A 19,625-nucleotide genomic window follows, 5' to 3' on the forward strand; every position below is an offset into this window, starting at 1 on the left:
CTGTTCCTTTTTTATTTTCGCACTAGTGATTGAAAGATTTCTAAAACGTTGACGTTTTCCCATTTTTACAAGGTGGTCTGATAATTATATCCAGCACCTCAACTGTCTGGTTTCGCAGAGTGAAAACATGAAAACTCTTACCTTTCCTATGATGCTGCCAACCTCCTGCAAACACAAGGAGAAACACAAACAAGCGACAGGAGGTGAAACATTCATACTTCATAGTAGCGTTGTTATTTATTGATTGATTCTGAAAATGAGGGAGCCCTGAGTGCCGCCGCCGCAGCGGCAGCGCTCATTAATAAACAATGCGTGCGTGTACCTTGCCATGCATGAGCAGTCGTAGCGTGAGGGTCACTCCCAAGCCCCCGTCTCCAAAGTCCTGCTCACAGTTCATCGTGACGTGGGAGTGGCACTCAGGGAGACGCATGAACGAGGCTCATTCACTTTTGTCACGCACCTGAAGGAAGGCCAGCGCTCGTCTCTGGCTCTCCGGGCTCCTGTCGGTGCAGCGCTGCGAGACAAGAGGAGGTGACACTGAGCACGGAGACTTGGGGGAATGGTGTCATTCCGCAAAGCAAACACTGGCGGGAGACGGTCGGCGTCCTAATGAGTTCGGGGGACGGCCGAGGACAAGGTGACGGAATGCAAAAACCTCGAGGCAAACGCTTGGGCTTCGACCGCGTTTGGAACGTCTGGTCATAAAGAAGAGCCTAGTATAGACCTGCGTTTCTCAACTGGTGGGACGAGACTCAAAAGTGGGTCGCAGAGCTGTTTTGATTGGGTCGCGGCTCCCAGTTTCCGTTTTTTTTTTTTTTTTTTAAAGGGACTTTAAATTATATATATTTCAAGAGGAAATGTCGGGCATTTATTTTGCAGGACACGCAATTCAATTCAACAATTTCAATAATTTATTTGCGAGGCACGATAGAAAGTGGGCTAGTGTTTTTATTTTGGTGGGAGTGCTGTGGAATAAATTTTGGTTGCGACTTCATGATAAGGAAGAAATGTGGGTCCTGAGACTCCACCATTTGAGAACCGCTGGTATAAACACAGTACATTTCTATTGGAGCTTTTTGTATGTTAGGTCACTATGGTAACACATCCTGATGGGTTCTTGCCAGCTGTGTCTTTATCACACTGGATACCGCTAACCAACCCGTGCTGCTAATGAAACTAGCAGCTCGGTTGTCGGAAACGGACCGCTTGCTCCGCGCTAATTCCCCCGTTGGCTGCGCACGAGCAAATTAAATCCGCAATTGCACGTCGGCAGCGTTTGAAAGGGGCCCCGAAGAGCTCGCCCAAGCATCCCTGCAAGGGGGCGTCTTTATCAGTTTTTCGGTCGGCGCAATATCGACGCCTACTTATAGCGAAGTCATAATGAAGGCAACAGTGGTGGCGGGATTATTGACCCTCAGCACCAGCCGCGTTGGCGCTATGAGCTTTGGGGTCCTAACAGGCCACGTGGGCGGCCATCGATGACTAACACACGGTCTTCATTAACTGACGAGCTGTTTGTCTCACACTGAGCCGACCAAATTACGTGGCGGGGAAAAAAAACAAAAACAAAAATGAAAGAAAACAGGGGAGATGGAGAGACTGCCTGGCAAACGAGACCGAGCACGAGGTTCCTGCCAAGTTAATAAAACTCAATTCGAAACAGTTTTCATAAAAACAGGGAAAGTGTTTGGAGTCACTTTGGGAACTCGGCTTTATCTCCTCCATCACAGAGAGCCGGAGAGGAGACAGAAGGGAAAAAAAACAACAAAAAAACAAAAAAAAAACTGACAGCCGGAGACGGAGAACAAGCAAATGAGAAGCATCTGAGCTGATCCCGGAATGACAATGGGGGCAGCAGCTACGTGCCCGTCAGTCGGTTGACACACGGCATGATGATTAATGCACAAGTCACCTGGCGGCTCACAGACTCGGCATGATGTGCATAATTAGTCCAGGGAATTATTCATGTTTCCTCTTGATTTATATTTGCTTACATCTGTCAGGGAGATGGCCGCGCTGCTCGATAAATACAGTGGGTGATGTTCAAATATAGGCCCGCTGCAGGTGTCGCAGGATCCCAGGAATTTATAGGCGACGATACCTGTAATGAGGTTTTTTTTATATCATGAATGACAACTTTCCTCCCCCCCCCTTCAATTTTAACATGCTGTAGTGCCTGTAAGCGAAGATCCTTACAATATCTTATCAACAGAAAAGTCCTGCTTCGGAATCTCGGTGGGTCGTTCTTTCCAAAGATGAGCCCGGCATTGTGGCTCATTAAACAGTCTCATTTTGCAGCAAATCTCTGAGCTCCATGTTTTTCGTTGACACATTAGTTGGAAATCCAGCCCCAAAAGCTGTCGGGGTATTATTTTTTATTGGTAAAGCAAAAACATCCACATAATCATGACAATGATGATGCGGGGTTTGCACAAATTCCGGATATATAATTGTATGAAAGGTCAGCAGCAGTTGTTTCTCCCTTCACCTTTAAGTGACCTTCTGTTTTGTCTGAAACAAAATGCAAACCATTATAACAATTATCCAGAAAACATCATGGATCCCTTGAAAAAAAATGATTTCTTAGCCCTCTGTTTACATCCTCCAGCCATAGGGAAAGCTCTGTTTTAGCAAGAGGCTAAATGCTAGCTTGCACACGTTTTAAAGGAGACAAAACCGAGGCAACCACTAATTGGTGGTAGTCACCGCATGGCTGGTGATGTTTTTGCCGTATCAGTGACATCTGCACCTTACGTGACATCACAAGGGGTAGATTTCTAGAATATTGCATAGAGTCCGTGGACTTTCTGTCATTTCTGGGAGGTTTAATGACGTGCTCGACACCAATTAATAGACAACTCATAGTTTTGGACCTTTAATGCAGCATGTAAAATGAAAAATGCGCAACGCTGAGATTTAATCTCACAATCTCTCTATTTGACGGTGTCCTCCACCAGTGTGTTGCTATTTGTCGAAAACGCCTCAGTCACACACACACACACACACACACACACACACGCTCTGCCTGTTTCCCTCATCAAGGCCACTTGTTTGTCTGCCAAACACATTCCAACCAGCCCACAGTGCCACTGTACCCCGGCCCACTCCTCCAACCCCAGTGACCCTGGCCGCCGAATGTGTGAGTCTCTTATCAATCCGTAACGCTGTCTGCAGATTTGGTGAGCTACGGGAGGAGATCATGTTTACTAAACGGGTGTTATTCCAGATGAGAGCCAATTCCCCGCAGACTTGTTGTCGGCAGCTTTATTGCTTTTGCCTAATGCGCGGGTTCATCGCCGCGTCCCTGATTTATTTATGCACCGGGTGCTTGCGAAGGCACGTTCAGACGCTCAAACGCATCCTTCTTAAGATGTCACAGAGCTTGACTGGCCTGTTAAGGTTTAGCGTCCCCTCCGCCGCTGCCGCCACCGCTCTGTGTGACGTGCCAGCCCGTCAAAGTGCGGTGGCGAGCGGCGCAAAAGTGTCATTTCGCAGGATTAAAAAACGGAAAGAAAAAAACAGGCAAAAAAAATAAAAAAACAGGCGCCAAATCAAACTTCTTCCGAGGAGACGCGCTCAATGGATTGGCTTACAAAACTCACTTAGATGCTCATATCCATACAATTTGCATAAATATCAAACAAAGCTCTGGGCTCTTTGACTGGAGATAAACAAAAAGTGGAACATTTTCGCTCGCTGTCAGCCGCAGATATGAGAGCCGAGTCATCGCGATGTTAAGCTTGATCGATGCAGCCGGGACACGTGACGGCACAGAGCACGTTTGTAGGGGAACCGTGGGCTAACTTTGTTACGCCTAGGCAATGAGGGCCGCGGCTAAAATGTTAGCACTTCATTGCATTAGAAGCTAATGGTTGTGGGGGTGGGTGTGTGTGTGTGTGTGTGTGTGTGTGTGTGTGTGGGGGGGGGCGGGGGGGGGGGGGGGGGTTCATTATGTGCTGCTCTGTGGGACGATAACAAGGCATGTGCTCTGTGTCTGGGCGAGGGCGGCGAGCCTCTGAACCGCTCATTTCCAGAATCCCAAGCAGCAGCATTTCGAGGATGAACAGAGACCCTCTGTTTTAAATTAGACCCGGTAAGTCAGAACAGGGAATCAGCAAAGTGCCGAGTGCAGCGTCCCGCCTGCCAAAGCACACTGGGAGCGGCGAGCGAGGCCCGGCGGAGAGCCCTAGCGCCTTGTGTCCGCTTCCTCCTCGCGTCGGACGGCGCAAGCTAGCTCCTTCTCGCGCCGCCCGACTGGATTAACGAGAGCTCCCCGTTATGAGTCACCTCTTGTATTCATATTTTCACTGAATTAGACGCGGGGGTTTGCGGAAAGTAAGTGGCACAAAACAAGTGGTCACATTGTGGCAACTCTGCCGCGGGCCAATTAAAAGCGAGCGCTCTTAGCCCCTCGCACTGGCGCGTGAGTCATGTTTAATTCTCGTGACTCCAACTATCTGCGAGGATTGTTAAAATAGGTCAGGGTATCTCCTCCTCCCCCCACTAGGAAGAGCTATAATCGCTCTGGTGTTCATGCGGTATTTTAGCCGGCGAATGACATCCAATCGGTGGGCTGCTCTCTGGCTCATAAATCCCCCCCCGCCCCCCCGTTGATTACATTGCTCGACCGTGGGTCAAACCGGTGATGTCTTCTTCAATGTGCGAGAGGAAGGAGCGAGAGACCTCCCCCATCTTTATTTATGCCAGCGGCTGGCCTGTTAGATTACTCACTGGAAACCAACTGGCTCCAGTGTTGCCATCGTGAGTCAAAGGTTTTGAACGCTGCCGCTGGCAAAGCCTCAAAGCTCTCAGCATACATACATACTGTTTGCACATTTTGTTTAATTGTCTTTTTCTTGCATTGACAGAACATGCTTTTTGGAAACGCTGCTGCGTGTCCCCCAGAAACCCCAACTGGCACTCTTTGCTTTGCCACATTGCGACCAGCGTGCTGCGACTGCTGTCTGAGCTTCCCCTCGCGCTGCGCTGCGATGCGACCCATTGTTTAAATTCACTCAGAGGCGAAGCAGCAGCGCAGGTGAGTCTGTCGCCAGCTCGATGCTCCTTCCTGAAATTAATGATGTTACACCAAATGATATTGATGACCTCAATAGCTCCCATCGATTCACATTCTCGGGCTACTCCACATCCAAATTAACGCCATTTCTCTTCAAATATTTTTCTTTTGCCCCGAAGACACCCAAGGCATTTCAACCATCTGCAAAAAAAACCTAGAAAATCAGTGAAGAGAATTGTCTCTGGGTTGTAACGCCTCAGCAAAATAAGAGAAAGCATCTTATTCTTTGTTTGGAGGAATTATTTCAATGTCGGATTTATTTTAACAAAACCAAACCAATTTATGTTTTCAGGTCAGTTTGCAAGATTGTTTTGTTTACAGCGTATCACATTAAAAAAAAAAAAAAAAAAAAAGCATACATGAATTTGGGACTACTTTAAACATTTTAGGCAGCGCTGTTGGAACTCAAACGTTATGCTTCTCTTCAGATCTTTATTTTCCATCCTGGACTCCTGTAAAGCAGGCTGACAAGATGAATAATAATCTTCAGCATACTTTTCCAAAGGATATAAACAAGGGTTTTACCCCTTTCCCTACAGGCTCATGAGGTGGTTCCAGTGCCCCTCGTGACGTCACAAAGTATTGTTTTCCATAAACTGCATTTCGGCTCACACTTTCTGAAAAGCTGAACAAGATAAACGCTAAAAGATTTTTCTCTATTTTCCAGGTAGTTCAGACTGGAAGAACTATTATTTATGAAAACATCAATTTATGGATGTGGGGCCTTTAAATGCATATTTATCAGCTTCAGGCCTTTTTTCTGTTCTTGATCATAATTCATCATGAGATCTTCTTGGATTATGAAAACCCAATTGCTCATATTGGTACACAGACAACACGCAGCTGTATCCACAGCCTCCAGGTCGTAAAACAGGGTCTCTTTGAACCTTAATAGCCTTATCCAGGTTCGGGAAAGCGTAATAATCTGCCAAAACAGGGTGCAGGATCGTCCAAAAATCATCAGGGCGCCGGCGTGTTCGTAAATAAATTCGCAGACCAGCTAGAATGTGTGACACGAGGTTGAACAATTCCTTGAAAAACATAAATAATTCCCAGAAGCCTTAAAAAATGCAGGAAGAAAAAAAAACAAAAAAACAACAACCCCACACAAACAAATAGTGACGGATTTATTTAGAACGCCGCGGCTAATAAACAAAACAGATCCTTTAGCACATCAAGCGCTCCTTTCCCCCCTCCTCCATTCTGCCGTCTCCTCCACCAAGTGCACATCAAAGACGTCACACATAAAAGCTGCCAGCATACATCCCTCGACAGCCGCCAGCAATACCCTTGTTTTTTTTGTTTTTTTCCCCCCTCCCTGCCTCCCTCGGCTGTGTTTTTTAGAGGCCCCAAACCACGGCGGGGAGAGTGTCAAGATGAAAAGGATGTCGGACGGACGGCCCGCGTGCCGCGTGTTGCGAAGAGAGCGGGACACCTGTTCCGGGTCGAGCGTGTCCTCGCACGAGCGTCAAGCGGTCGGCACCGGGTCGGATTAGAGGGAGCGGAGGAGGAGGAATGAAGACGTGCCTGCTGGTGCCTCTGGTGAAAGACACAAACCGGAGTCCCAACCCCCCCCCCCATCTCGCACATGCAATGTCGGTGAGGGGGTGTGCGTTTGGGGGTTTGGAGAGGGGGGGGTATTGAGTGTCTGCTCGATAAACACACAGAGGCGGGATAGGGTGTCCCCCGGGTGGGCACATATAGAGCTGTAAGTGAGAGGGTGTCAACGTGTGCACACGCGCACAGGGTGGGGGAGGTGGGGGGGGGGGAGCCATGTCCAAACTCAGACACACACACACACACACACAGACTTGAACGGACACGCACACCCAAACAAAACACACGCATTCCGCCGTACAGCTGCCGCGGATGAAAGAGGGCAGCGCGTGGCACCGTGCGCACGCACGGTGACGCGCGCTCTTCTGTCGTAACACAAAGAGCGGATGAGCTTCGATCAGACGCTAAGGCGCTTTTTTCTTTTTTCCCTGGCGGCCATCAACTCATCCAGAAAGCCTTCCGGTTGCAGAGAGCCTCCTGAGGTGCTTTATTAGGAGAGAGCAAATATACACAGAGGCGGAAGGAAGGAAGGAAGGAAGGAAGGAAGGAAGGAAGGAAGGAAGGAAGGAAGGAAGGAAGGAAGGAACTCGGCTGGCTCTCCTTCAGCCAGTCGGAGCTGAATGACATCATCAGGGGGGGGGCGGCGAGCTCAGACGTCCTCGCGGGACACCTGCTCCGTGCAAAGTTTTGCAACGGGAGCGCAAAGGGGGGGGGGGGGGGCTCGGAGTCTTGAAACGTCTGAAACGTTGAAAGATCGGCTTTTCCTTTAAACCTACAGAATTAATACTTCATGCGCAGGCCTCCTGATTAAATGCACTCCCTTCTTTTTTTTTTTTTTCTTTTCTTCCAAGCGGATAAAATATTCAGAGGAGGACGGCACGCTCGGATGAGCTTTAGACACATCACAGCGGCGAGTCATGCTGGGATTCATCGGCAACCTCTGCTTGGCGGGAGCCGCAGCGTGGCTCCGCCACCGCTGAGAGGAGAGGGAGCGGATGCCACCTATCGCTCTGGTACGACAAAGCAGACTTTTAGAGTTAAAGGTCTGCAATTTAGAGAATTTTGGGATGTGTCCACCGTGGCAGCAGTGAAGTGAAGCTCCTGCTCTTCCTCTGCATGGCGCCCCAAGAACCCAGAGTCCAGTGGTGGCCCATTCATTGCGCAGTAGCGCCAGTGTAGCGTCGTGCCTCTGGGACTCACATGATCTATTTGGCCAATCAGAACGATTCTAGAGAACGTCACTTACAGACACGACAGGACGCAGCCAATCAGAACGAGCGACGTACGACTCCATGACGTCACGCTGGGAATAAACTCTTCTGGTGATTTTCTGGCCTTCATCATTTTTTCAAATGACGAAAAGACTATAACTGGAAAACCAACAATAGAAAGATTTGCTTTGAATCGCGTTTCAGATCACAGTCGTCCTGTCAGCCGTTTTAAATGCATTTATTTTTCTGTTGCGGTCTATTGGAAAAATGCTTTTTGGGCCGATGATATTTTTTTGATGCAATACCTTGAGTGGCCACTGGGAAATATCGGCGTGCCGCCATATTGCCAGTCTGGTATCCAGGTTTTATAATGTGAAATAAGAGGCCTTTGGCTCAAAGCACCAATGCAAACACTTAAAAGTCTTTAGACAATTACCTAAATTTTGATTAGGCTGTGGAAATATATGGCTTGGAATCTGGAGACATCAGATAGATGTAAATGACACTAACCTGACACAGCGGGAGTGGTGGAGCCAGTTGCAACAAGCCGCACTTCAGCTCCCTATTGGTGCGAAGAGTTATTCTCAGTGTTCGTCAGTGCCCTGCGGGGGGCCGTCATGTGCTGCGGTGTTTCGCTAAACCGCTAAAAACCGACCCAGATTACAGAGGAGCATTTTGCTGCTCCCTGCTCTTCTTTTTAATGAGGAAATGTTGCCCAGGGAGGGAAAAAAAAAAAAAAAAAAAAAAATGACGCTAATGCAGCATTCACGCTGCCGCAACCAAAACACGACTCCCCGTTCTCCTTAATGGAAATTGATTGGTCCATTCGGATCCCTCCGCCGAGCTCGAGATGGGAGCTTTTTAAGACGGACAGCCTGTGTGAAATCCGGGTGCCTCGCAGGATTAACAATTCGGCAGGGGGGGGCGGGAGGGGGGACGGTGCTGCCTCGGCCGACCTTGGCAGAAGGTTTGAGATGAGTTCGGCGAGGACTCTCCCTGCGCTGCATGCAACCTATAGGAGTTATATAATAGCCGGTCAGAGGAGGGGAAAAAAAAAAGAAACGTCTCACAGCGTCGAGACTTAAAAGCTCTTTATGTACAAAAAGTTCCCTGCGCCGTGGGACAGATGAGAGATGCGGAAGGAGGGGCGGAGGCCTTCAAGTTGCGGCTGGAGAATGAAAGCGTTACGCTGTTTTTCATCTCTCGCCGTGTCCGTCTCTGTCACGTTTAATGCAGGGGGTGAGGGCGGGATTGGGGGGGGGGGGGGTCAGCCCTCCGTGCAGAGTGGACCCCCCCCCCCCCCCGCCCCTCCCTGCTTTCCCCAGCTTCATCTGCTGTAAAGCACAGCCATGTCAGCCTGCAGCAGCGCGAGCCGCCTGTCAAGCACATGGCTCCTGAGAGGGTTATCAGACCTCCGGCTGCCTGCTGCTGCCGGAGCCAGATCGGCTTCCCTGCAGCAGAGACGACGAGGCCAACAGCCGCATTAGCTGTAACCACTGCAACTAAATGTGGACTGACGTTGATAAGATTACCCCCAAGGCAGTGTGTGAGAGAGAGAGAGAGAGAGAGAGAGAGAGAGAGAGAGAGTTTGTGTGTGTGTGTGTGTGTGTTTTTCTTTTTGTAAAAATCCATAATCTCAACCAGATTGCCAGTAGATTGTTTTAAGAAATCCGCCGAGGAGCTGCACGGAGGAGCTGCAAAGAGGAGCTAATTCTGATTCATGAATCGTGGACAAATTTACTGATTTTTTTTTTTTTTTTTTTTTGAAGCTTCTTTTATTTTTAAATAAAATATCTGGAATTTCGAGCTGACTTAATTAATTTTGCACTTTGGACTTATTATTTATAACTCCCCCAACCCCCTCAAACAATCGCAACGGAAAGATGTCTGAGATTGAAGCGCCTCCCTCTCGATGCCAACTTGGCCTTATGTCGATCTCGCAGCAGAATCTGCATAGCGATGAGTCAATCCAATAGCTAATGAACAGCGGTAATTGACTAGCCATTATTTCAGTCCACCCCAGGCCATCAGTCTGTGTGTCTGACGGGGCTCAGGCACTATTTAGTGAGTTCTGGCTCCGCGGTTATTAATAACTGTACACCCATGAAGGAACAAAGTCGCCATGCAGAAAACACACACTAATCATGAGTTCAGTTTCTCAGTATCCTCATTAGGTAAAACCGCCTTCACCTTTTTCTTCTCATTATTGCCAGAGATGGACAGAAAAAAGACCTCCACAGACTTAAACCACAAATAACCGGTCTTCCAGAGTCTTATGTTTCTGTCAATTGTTATCTCCCAAGTGGCTGATGGTGCCAGACACTCAGTGACACTGTCTGAGCCTACTGGCTTTGGTTAGCATGGGGACAGTGTGTCCCGGAGTGTGTCTCTGCGCTTTTGTAACGGGAGCTGTGACGACAATGGCAAATAAAACATGCACTTCTTTTTCTTTAACCAATGTTTGTCCTCTCTGTGTTTTCTCAGATGTTTTTTAATTTTTTTTATTTAAAGATGAAAGATAGTCAAGGTTGATAAAAGCGGTTTAAAGATGAGGTTCGTTTTCAAGTACTTTTTTTTTTTTTATATATATATATGTACATTTTTTTGTTTGTTTATTATCTAAAAGGGCCGGGGGTTTGTCATTTGAACATTTGACCTCAATCTTCACTGGCAGCCTGTTCACTGAATTCTAAAAGTTTCTTACCAACACTGATGATCAGTAGCTGGTTTTCAGCTTCTCTTCCTTCAACGGCAAATGTATGCAATTCTCTCAGTGGCCTGTCTTATGTTATTATTTTGTAATAATCAGGCTTGTGACGCTTCCCTCCTCAGGATTCATTTACCCTCACCTACAGCGGCGCGCTCATTATTACTTTTATGGAATAGCTTCTTTTAGGGACCTATATAATTCAGAATAGTTTTTTTATGGCATGCTGGAGAACACACTTTGGCAGGGTATTAACTTGAGCTTTTATCCCATCCCTCTTACGGGATGAAGGTCACTGTCTCTATCTGCAAAATGACTTTGCTCCCCTCTCTTTCATCCCTGCTTTCCTCCCATCCTCCACCACCATGGGCATGAGTCAGAGAATCTGACACCTCGGTGGAGAGGGAGAACGGCAGGAAGGGATGGAGGGAGGGCAGAGGAGAGGAGAGGATTCGAGGTGGGGGGCGGTCGGAGAGATGACTTGATCAATATCTCCAAGAAACCTGAGAAGATGTGGCCTGAGCCTCGCTTCCTTTCCGCCCTGATATGCCGTCATTAAAAAAAAAAAAAGAGAGACTCGCATTAACCAGGAAAGGGGGAGGGGTCTGAGTGACGACAGTGCACCCAAGTTAGGCGAGCTGCTCGCCGCGTTATTTGGTACACAACAGCGACGGGCGCGTTGAGCCCGAAACTCCATTACATAAGCCCCTCAACAAACTGAGCACAAACCCAAAAATAGTGCAGTCCCTGTTAAATATTTCAGGCACTCAGCAGCTGAGGGGTGGGTGGTGGTGGTGGTGGTGGTGGTGGGGGGATAAAAAGCTTCTCCCTCTCCTTCTTGGTGGCGCTACGAAAAAACAAGACACGCGAGCGCGGCGATGCGGACGACCCGATAGAAGAAGTGGAAAAACCTCCATTTGATCTGCCGCGGACTTTTGGCCCGGCTCGGTTCGGCTCGGCTCGGCTCGGCCTGGCCTGGCCCGGCCCGCGGACACGGCTGCTAACCCCCCCCCCCCCCCCACCCCCAGCCGTACGTCTAACCTTATCTCGCCTTCGACGGCGGCATGAAAGCCGCTCTTTGAGGGTGACTTCTGCACTAAATAAATCACGCTCATGAGACACAACGGGAGAGTCATGGGGTCTGCTGGGTCAGTCGCCCGCAGTTCAGCACAGTGCTGTCTTTTCATAGCGGGGGTGGGGGGGGCGGTGGTGGTGGTGGGGGGGGGGGCGTTGACGGCCCACGGCACCGTCGGCTCTTCAGAACAGCAGCGGAGGGTCACATACTGCGCCCCCCCCCCACCCCCACTCAAACCCCCGGAAGAAAAAAAGGCCCTCTCTTCACTTCACCGGTTGGGAGCGGATGATCTCCGAAACAACAAAGGAAACCCGCGTCCCGTTTCGCTGGCGCCCGAAAAGAAAGAAAAAAAGAAAACGTACGCACGTCGCGCGTCGTCGACGGCGCCCTGATTGCTTTTCAATCAGCAAATCCGGCGGAGACACGACTTGAGCCTGGAGAGCCCCGTGGTTATCGGAGAGCGACAAGCGCAGGTTAATCGGTGAAAACGGGCCGTTAATTGCTGCCAGGGATTTGTCTGGTATATTGGAGAGTTAATTAATTTGTATCACCACGGCACTCCCGCGACGACGACAACGGCTGAGTTCACGCCCGGCTGAGGATGATGACACAGATTTGCATCCCAAAAAGTACCAAAAAAAAAAAAGAAAAAACGACAAGTGGGAGTTCATGTTCGCCGGGTTAAGCTGCAGTTACTTTAGTTGTGGCGATTGTTATTTTCTTTGAGTTGAGGGGAGAAAAAAAAAAATCATTTGAATATTCAAATTGCGAGTTTTGGGTGTGTAGCCAGCGGAAGCGATTTTTGGCAACCCCGGCGTCGTTCGTAGCTCAAGTATCTCGCCGCGAGCTCCCGCTGATGGCTCTCCGCTGAGCCGTTTCGTGGGGTAAAGCTGCATTAACTTGACAAGTGCAAACTCAAACCGAGCTTTGTGCCAGTTTTCTCTCCTCCGCCACATCCCCCCCCAACCCCCACCCCCACCCCTGCTTCCGCCGCGCGAGCAGCATCCGAGCAAGATGAGCGGCGCTATTGGCAGATCCCAGACGTCGAGGCAGCACGTGTCAGGTCGGCTCTCTGTTATTTATGAGGGCTCTCAGCCCCAGCCCTCACTCTGCAGCAGAGATGCAGGTGGGGTTTCATTATTGAAGATGCTCTTCCACTTCTTATTAGATCTCGGGGCTCTCCGAGTGCATTAAGGAATTGCATTTGGACGGAGAGTCAGCAATACACGATCGTCTGCTTTTGTACACCCTGGAGTCCCTCTGTGAGACACGCTTCCAGAAAATGTTTTGTCCTACCCCCCCCGCCCCCCGCCCTCCTCTTTAGATATAAATGTGGATTTTCACTGGGGCAGGCCCCCTTTCACAGTTGCACAGCACAAAAAGATCTGTTTCTTATTGATCCACTCCTGTGTGAAAAATAAATCATGCACCTTCTTTTTCTTGTCATGCAGTGCATAGCATCCGACATCTATCCCCATAAACAGCTTACAGGCGCAGTGTCAGAGATATGCAACTGTGCAACTGTGTCCCATTTCCACCTCCCCCCTCCCAGCCCCCCCCCCCCCGCACACTTTTTTTTCTGTTGGCTTGAACGAACACGGCAAAGACGTGGATGCAACATTCATGAGTCTCTACGCAGCAGTAGTGTCATTTCCTGAATCCATCAGCCAGGCCAATATCAGATGCTGCTGCTTTTTATTGATTCAATTGTACTGGACAGCGGATACATTGCAGGAGCAAATATACAGCGTACAGGAAGTGAGAAGGCGGCCTGATGACATCTTGTAACTTTTGGGAAGGCCCGTGTCGAAATGAACGCAAACCTTCCTAATGTGATCCTTTTACTTTAATTAAAGGGAGGCAGGGAAAAAAATATTTCACATTTTCAATAAAAAATAAAAAAAAATCCGACAGCTAAAACCTCGGAATAGCAAGTTTGCCAAACGTGACCTCGAATCTGGGAAGAAGTGAAAAGACCAAACAAACAAAACAAAAACAAACGCAGCCTCGAAACGGAGGCCAGCCTCGATCCAGTTGCAAGACTAATGCAATTAAAGCATGTCGGAGAATAATGGTGCTGTCACACGCACTCGCTGCCTCAGCAGCGGGCCGGCGCCCACAGTACCGGACTTGTTGAGAATGATCTTTGTGTACGGGACTGGCCTGCACGGCCAACCAGCTCCACTTTCATTATCATAAAACCGTCCGCGCACAACAGAGCGATTGTGTTTCCTCTTCTCCGCTCCATCTGCACCCCCCCCCCCCAGCCCAGCCCCCCCACAACCCCCCACCCCCCCCTACCACCACCGCCACTGCTGCTGCTGCTCATCTGGCCACTCTGAGCCATATGCCGCCTTTACCAGCCCTAATCACTTTACTGCTCCCTTAATGTAAATGACAGGGTTTCCAGTTTGAAGAAACGCGACACCGCCGCGTCCCTTTCCACAGGCAGAGGGAGACGACGCGCCGTTTCAACTCGGCGACTGTCCCTTCACACGACTTTTGCGCTAGATGGAAATAATAACAAAACACACGCTACACCACGTCCTGCCTGACAGCGAACAGAGACGAGACGAGACTGCGGGAGGAGAGCCGCTCCAAGTTGGATGATCGGGCATCAAAATGTCGCCGTTTCTGTTCAATAAGACGAGACTCACCTGTTTTTGGTGGAAAAAAGGTCGTCAGATTTTTTCCCCCCCGCCCTTCGGCAACTAAAGTATCCCCATAGATCGGCGCCGGCCGGGTCTCTGTATCCACATATAGTCCAATGACACGGACTGTCGAGAGCGGACTGTCCTCCCGGTGTGTCAGCAGACCGGAGCGCAGCGCGCGTGTGCGCCGAGGACACGCGCACGCAGAGCGAGAGAGAGAGAGGGGGGAGAGCGAGAGAGAGAGAGAGAGAGAGAGAGAGAGAGAGAGAGAGAGAGAGAGAGAGAGGCAGATGGAGGCTGCGAACACCCCCCCAGCCCCCCAGCCCCCTTCACCCTGATTAACAGAGGCAGACCCCTGGGGACGGACGCAGGCCAGCGCTCCCCAGGTGGAAGAGGGGAAGAAGAAGAAGAAGGGACGAAACAAAAAAACAAAACAAAAAAAACTTTGGCTCAGCTGCATCCTAAAAAAAACCAAAAAAAAAAACACCCACCTCCCGTGCTGAGTTCCGGTCCCCGCAGAAACCAGGAACCGGAGAAGCCGGACCGAAGCACGCTCATTCCCCGCCACCCCCCTCCCGGGGGGGGGGGGGGGGGGGGGGGGGGGGGGCTCCGCACCGCAGATTGTCACATTCAGGATCAGTGAGCCTCGATCCGGCGTGAAATCAGAGCACAAGCTTGGAAACATTTCATTTAGCGCCACATTCTTAAGCGCCATCACATTTTGCGGCGTTTTTTGTTGTTTTTTTTTGCTTTGTTTTGTGTTGTTTAAAAAAAAAAAAAAAAGGTTACAAGTGCATCATCCCATATATGACATTATGAATTGAATAAAATATGATACTAACGCAACAAAATAAATATGTTGAGCTCGGCTTAATTAGTGTCGATGAGGAATCGGAGGCCTTGTCATTTTCTTTCGGGGCAGATGCGATTCTTCTCTCCCACAGCGCCATCTCCTGTATTCCGACTGATACTGCAAGTGTTCTAATTCGACTCCAAACCGACAGGGGGCAGAAATAACTATCTATCTATCTATCTATCTATCTATCTATCTATCTATCTATCTATCTATCTATCTATCTATCTATCTGTCTATCTGTCTGTCTGTTTGTCTGTCTGTCTGTTCATTTTCTAGACCCACTTATGCACTCAGGGTCATGAGGGTGGTGCTGGGAGATAGAAATATCAGTTGATTTCTGTCATCGATTTGTTTTTGTAAAGGTTATGATGAATATTAATAATATTTATATTAGGAAGGTAGGGTTTTTATTCTAAAGTTGTCGTTGTTGCATGTACACCATTTTATTCTGTACATGCATTGTTTAAAAAACAAAAATTCATCCAGGAGCAGGTGTTTCCATACTTTTCCCTCCCATTTTACACATGCAAAAACGGTTAAGGTTAGGAATGTGCTGAGCTAAATGTCAATATAGCATGACATTTTAAATGACATTTGTTTGGCTGTATAAAAATACATTAAACATTTTATAGACACCCATATATTGGAATTAGGCGCACCTGCTGCCCCGCTGCTGTGTTGTGTGGTGGGCCTGAGAGGCTGTGAGCACCCACATCCTTTTCAAAAATGATTTGAATTGGAACTCAGGTGTCTCTCATTCACGGGGAAGAGGAGAAGAAGGAGATGGATGTGACCTTGAATTTCTGGCTTTTTTAAAATGAAAGGGATTTATTCATCTGTTTGGCACTTCTACAGCAACCTCTGTGGAGTGCGGGATTTATTTCCCCCCCCTTGGTGAAAATAAGATGGTGAAATATTGCCTTTCCGAGGAAGGTAGTTGGGTTTGTGCTCAGTCTCTCCCAGATTTGTAAAATTATGATCTATGCAGCCTGTGGTGAATTCTGACAACATCTGCAAACTGAACTGATCTGGAAAAATTGAGAAAGCGTAACAATGAGTCTTTAAGGTGAAACAAGACATTAAAAAAGAGTGAAATGCTTAATCTGCCAAAGGAAGGGCAGCTCTGGGAGGTGCTTCATAATGATAGCGCATGAATCAAGCACTTAGCACTTTGCTGTAAAAGTCTTGTTAGTTGACTCGCTGTTGGCAGCAGAGGCTAGTGAGGCATTTCCGACAGTAGGAGGTGCTGTGTGACTCCATATCGCTCTCTCTGAGAAAAGCTGCTCTGCTGAAGACAAGAATGCCACCCAGGGGTGAGGGTCCGACAATCACTGTAACATGGGTTTAAATTAGCTCCACTGTCTCCCCTGGGAGAGACCCGACTGAATCACAGGTTTACGCAGTCAGAATTGTAATGTAGTTTTGATTGCTTTCCTGCTATAACGTTGTTATTTATTATTTTTTTTGTCTATGAGGCTAATACAGATCACATTTGAATCGTTATTCTGGCCTAAACCTGAATCAGCTCAGAGCACATAACATGGTTTCCAATCATCAAGGAAAGAAAGAAAAAAAAAAAAAATCTCAAAGGCTGCGTCTGCGTGGAAACAAGCAGAAGGTGCTCAGGCCACCATTCACTTTAGCAAAGACAATGTATATCATCCCTGCTTGTCTGTGTGCACCCAGGCTGAACAAAAACCTTTCATGCTAAGTGGCACTGAAACAACGAGGGATGACACCAGAGCAGCAACTGCAATCACTGAGCCGTGGGACGTCTCCCTCCATTCCCCTAATTCTCTCATGCACAGACAAATCCAGCTAAATATTGTCTTCTTTCAGTTGCTCAGTATCTCTCCACCACCTGGCAAATAGCACAGATTTAAACTTCCTCCATGGCGTCATCCTGAACGTGTCGTGTCTAGTTTTTCTTTGACTTCCTCCCCGAAGAAGAAAATAGTGAGTTTAAACTGTCTTTCTTTTTTCAATTAAAAAGTGTTTTTCTTGTAAAGGCACATCCTTGAGCTCCTCTTAAGTCACACAATATGAATAGAACAGCTACTACAGGTCGTCAGAAAGGCCAACACACCCTAAATAGAATTCTTCCATGTGATCGAACAGTCAAAAAGGTACAAAAACACCTGCGCTGTAAACCTCGTCATTGTTTACCCCCTTAAACGCGGGCACAAAATTGCGTTTGATGAAAAGAAAGCGAAAGAGTTCCACGAGCTTAACCTTGAGGATACTGTATGGCTGCTCTTTGACGCAAATGCATTGTTTTGAACACGGGCAGACAGTGGATGAAACAGGCTGTGGGCCTGAATACTAATAGGGGCTTTAGTATTAAATATCTACCAAACAAGGATTATAGCATTTTCCATCAGCGTTGCTCTGGTTTGTGGGTAATTAAGTTTTAAAAAAACCCCAAAACGGAACAGAACAGAACAGAAAAAACAGAAAATAAATTGAGGACAAGCCATAATGTGGTACCACGTGCATTCTTTTAAATGCCAAATTATCCTTAAAATGACTGTCTGAGCAAATAACTCAGATAATTATTGTTGTTTCTTTACAACCTGATTAAAGAGGCCCACGAAAATCAAAGAAAAATTGTTGACATGGTGAGATCCTTTCAAGCCGACCTGAACAAACAGTTGAGAGAAGCTGATGGGATCAAACCTCCAAACAATACAAATCTGAATCATCCATCGTTGTGCAGAAACCTGAAAACTCTTGGCAACTTAGAATCAAAGGTGCTTATTTTTTCTCTCACATTTTCAAACCAAAGAACTGTTTTAATGTGGAGTTCTGAAGATTTAAGACACGGGCTGCTATTGAGCCCTTTGATTTGCTCCATCAAAAACTCACATGAAACATTTTTTAAAAGTCAACAAATTGTTTTGACAAAGTTTTTAGTGATCATAAGTTAGAAGGCCATATTTTGTGATGACCCTTGTAAAGACGGCCTTCAAATACTTGAGGTGAGATTATTATTATTAGTGCAACAGTGAATCCATCCATTGTCCTATTTTTATTTTTATTTTTTGTGGTACACAAGCACACAAAGCTGCCAACCTCCTAAATTTAGACCTTGAGCAGAGACTCCTGCAAGTACAAAGTGCTTTTCTTTTTTTTTCCTTCGGGAGCAACGCGACCTTTACAACTTTATCAAGGGCAGGTCATTGAAGCACGTCTCCTTTATCAAATAACGACCAAGATAATGAAATTCCTACTGCACTGAGATAAACAAAGCTTTATTTAAATGCCAGATTAAAATTACCCTCCCGAAAAGAAAAATCAAAGCGTCATGCAGGCTCCGCTTTCATTATCATGCGCAAAACTTGCGCTTAAAAAAACAGCAAAGTCTCAGTAACAAGACCCCCACCAGCTCACCCCCGGGCTCTAATTCTTCGATGAGATCATGGCAGATGTTTGAGGAAGTGTTCCTCCAGGCCATGTCTCACGCAGGCCAAAGGATTCCGTGTCACCCACAGGTGCGCAAATATGCAGCGACGGCAACATTACGACGGCGCGGTTGCGACTATTGTGGCTCAAAGCAGCCTGTGGGCAGGAACTTGATCTGATAAGCGGTGGGGGAAATTCTGGCCTTCACTTGAAAGGAGGTGCAGGGGAGGGCGCGCGAACAACAATTAACACAATTAGCAGTGTGAAATAGGATCGGGGAATAGCTATATCCCCTGTAATTCCACGCTCTGAAAGGTCCCGTATTAGACCCATTTTTAGATCTCTATTTTTCTTTCTGGACTTCATTGGAGAGGTTCAGACGCAATTAGTTATCCTGAAAAAAGAGAAAGAAAGAAAAACCTCATAGGCCTCCAGAAAACAGCATATTAAGCCCCCTGCAGGTGTTACAAGATATATTCACTTCTAAAAACTTAACATTCATGGCGCATAATTGGACTTTAAGAAGTAGGCAAAAATGCAGTGCTATTATTCACGTCCTCCAAAATAAAAGCTTTTGGGAAATAAAAGGCACGTCACACCTTTCAACAAATTCCGTATTGTCACCAGCTTTGGCAACAGAATTGGCAAGCAGTGCTTTTTTTATTTTATTTTTGTTTTGAGCAGCATCTGACAAATACTGCCGGCAACCTCCTGACTGCAGTACAGCAATACTCCCGCATATGGTTTCTACATGGACTTTACATGGTTCTCCCTGCGTCTGCGTGTATTCTCTCCACATACTCCGGCTTCCTCCCACTGTGCAAAGACATATTCGTCAGGCTGATTGCTAGATGTGTGTTCAGATTATTGATAAGTTGTAAGTATTCAGGAAACGCAGCAACTGTCAACCGCAGGTCTGGTAAGTGACAGGGATGGTGAACGATTTAGAACAAACTTGGTAACAGGTGTGCTAGTCTTCCATGTGGCAAGTTCCTTGGCAGGAACTTTCTATTGTTAAGTGAACCTGGCAAAACCAAGGGACGTTTTTGGCAAACACAAGCAACACAGAATTATTTTCACCTTTAAACA

The 19,625-nt window shown here is 47.5% G+C and overlaps 1 protein-coding gene across 2 annotated transcripts in view; it reads right to left on the bottom strand.

Annotated features, from left to right (window-relative positions):
* The window catches only part of pcbp4 (poly(rC) binding protein 4), a 37,457-nt gene extending 22,666 nt beyond the window's left edge, over nt 1-14,791 (bottom strand). The window contains exons 1-3 of one of the 2 annotated variants that reach the window (XM_076027114.1): nt 14,770-14,791; nt 323-514; nt 142-165 (exon numbers count right to left, since the gene is read on the bottom strand). In XM_076027114.1, the coding sequence (XP_075883229.1) occupies nt 142-165; nt 323-430 (132 nt within the window). In that variant the 5' untranslated portion in view covers nt 431-514; nt 14,770-14,791. Of the gene's footprint in view, nt 1-141; nt 166-322; nt 515-14,284; nt 14,467-14,769 lie in introns of those variants that run through there. The other variant, XM_076027113.1, reaches the window with a different exon arrangement.
* Between the last annotated feature and the right edge of the window lie 4,834 nt (nt 14,792-19,625).

This window comes from Nelusetta ayraudi, unplaced genomic scaffold (genome assembly GCF_046127955.1).
Source record: "Nelusetta ayraudi isolate G7.1 ecotype Tasmania unplaced genomic scaffold, CSIRO-AGI_Nayr_v1 ptg000019l, whole genome shotgun sequence".
NCBI lineage: Eukaryota > Metazoa > Chordata > Actinopteri > Tetraodontiformes > Monacanthidae > Nelusetta > Nelusetta ayraudi.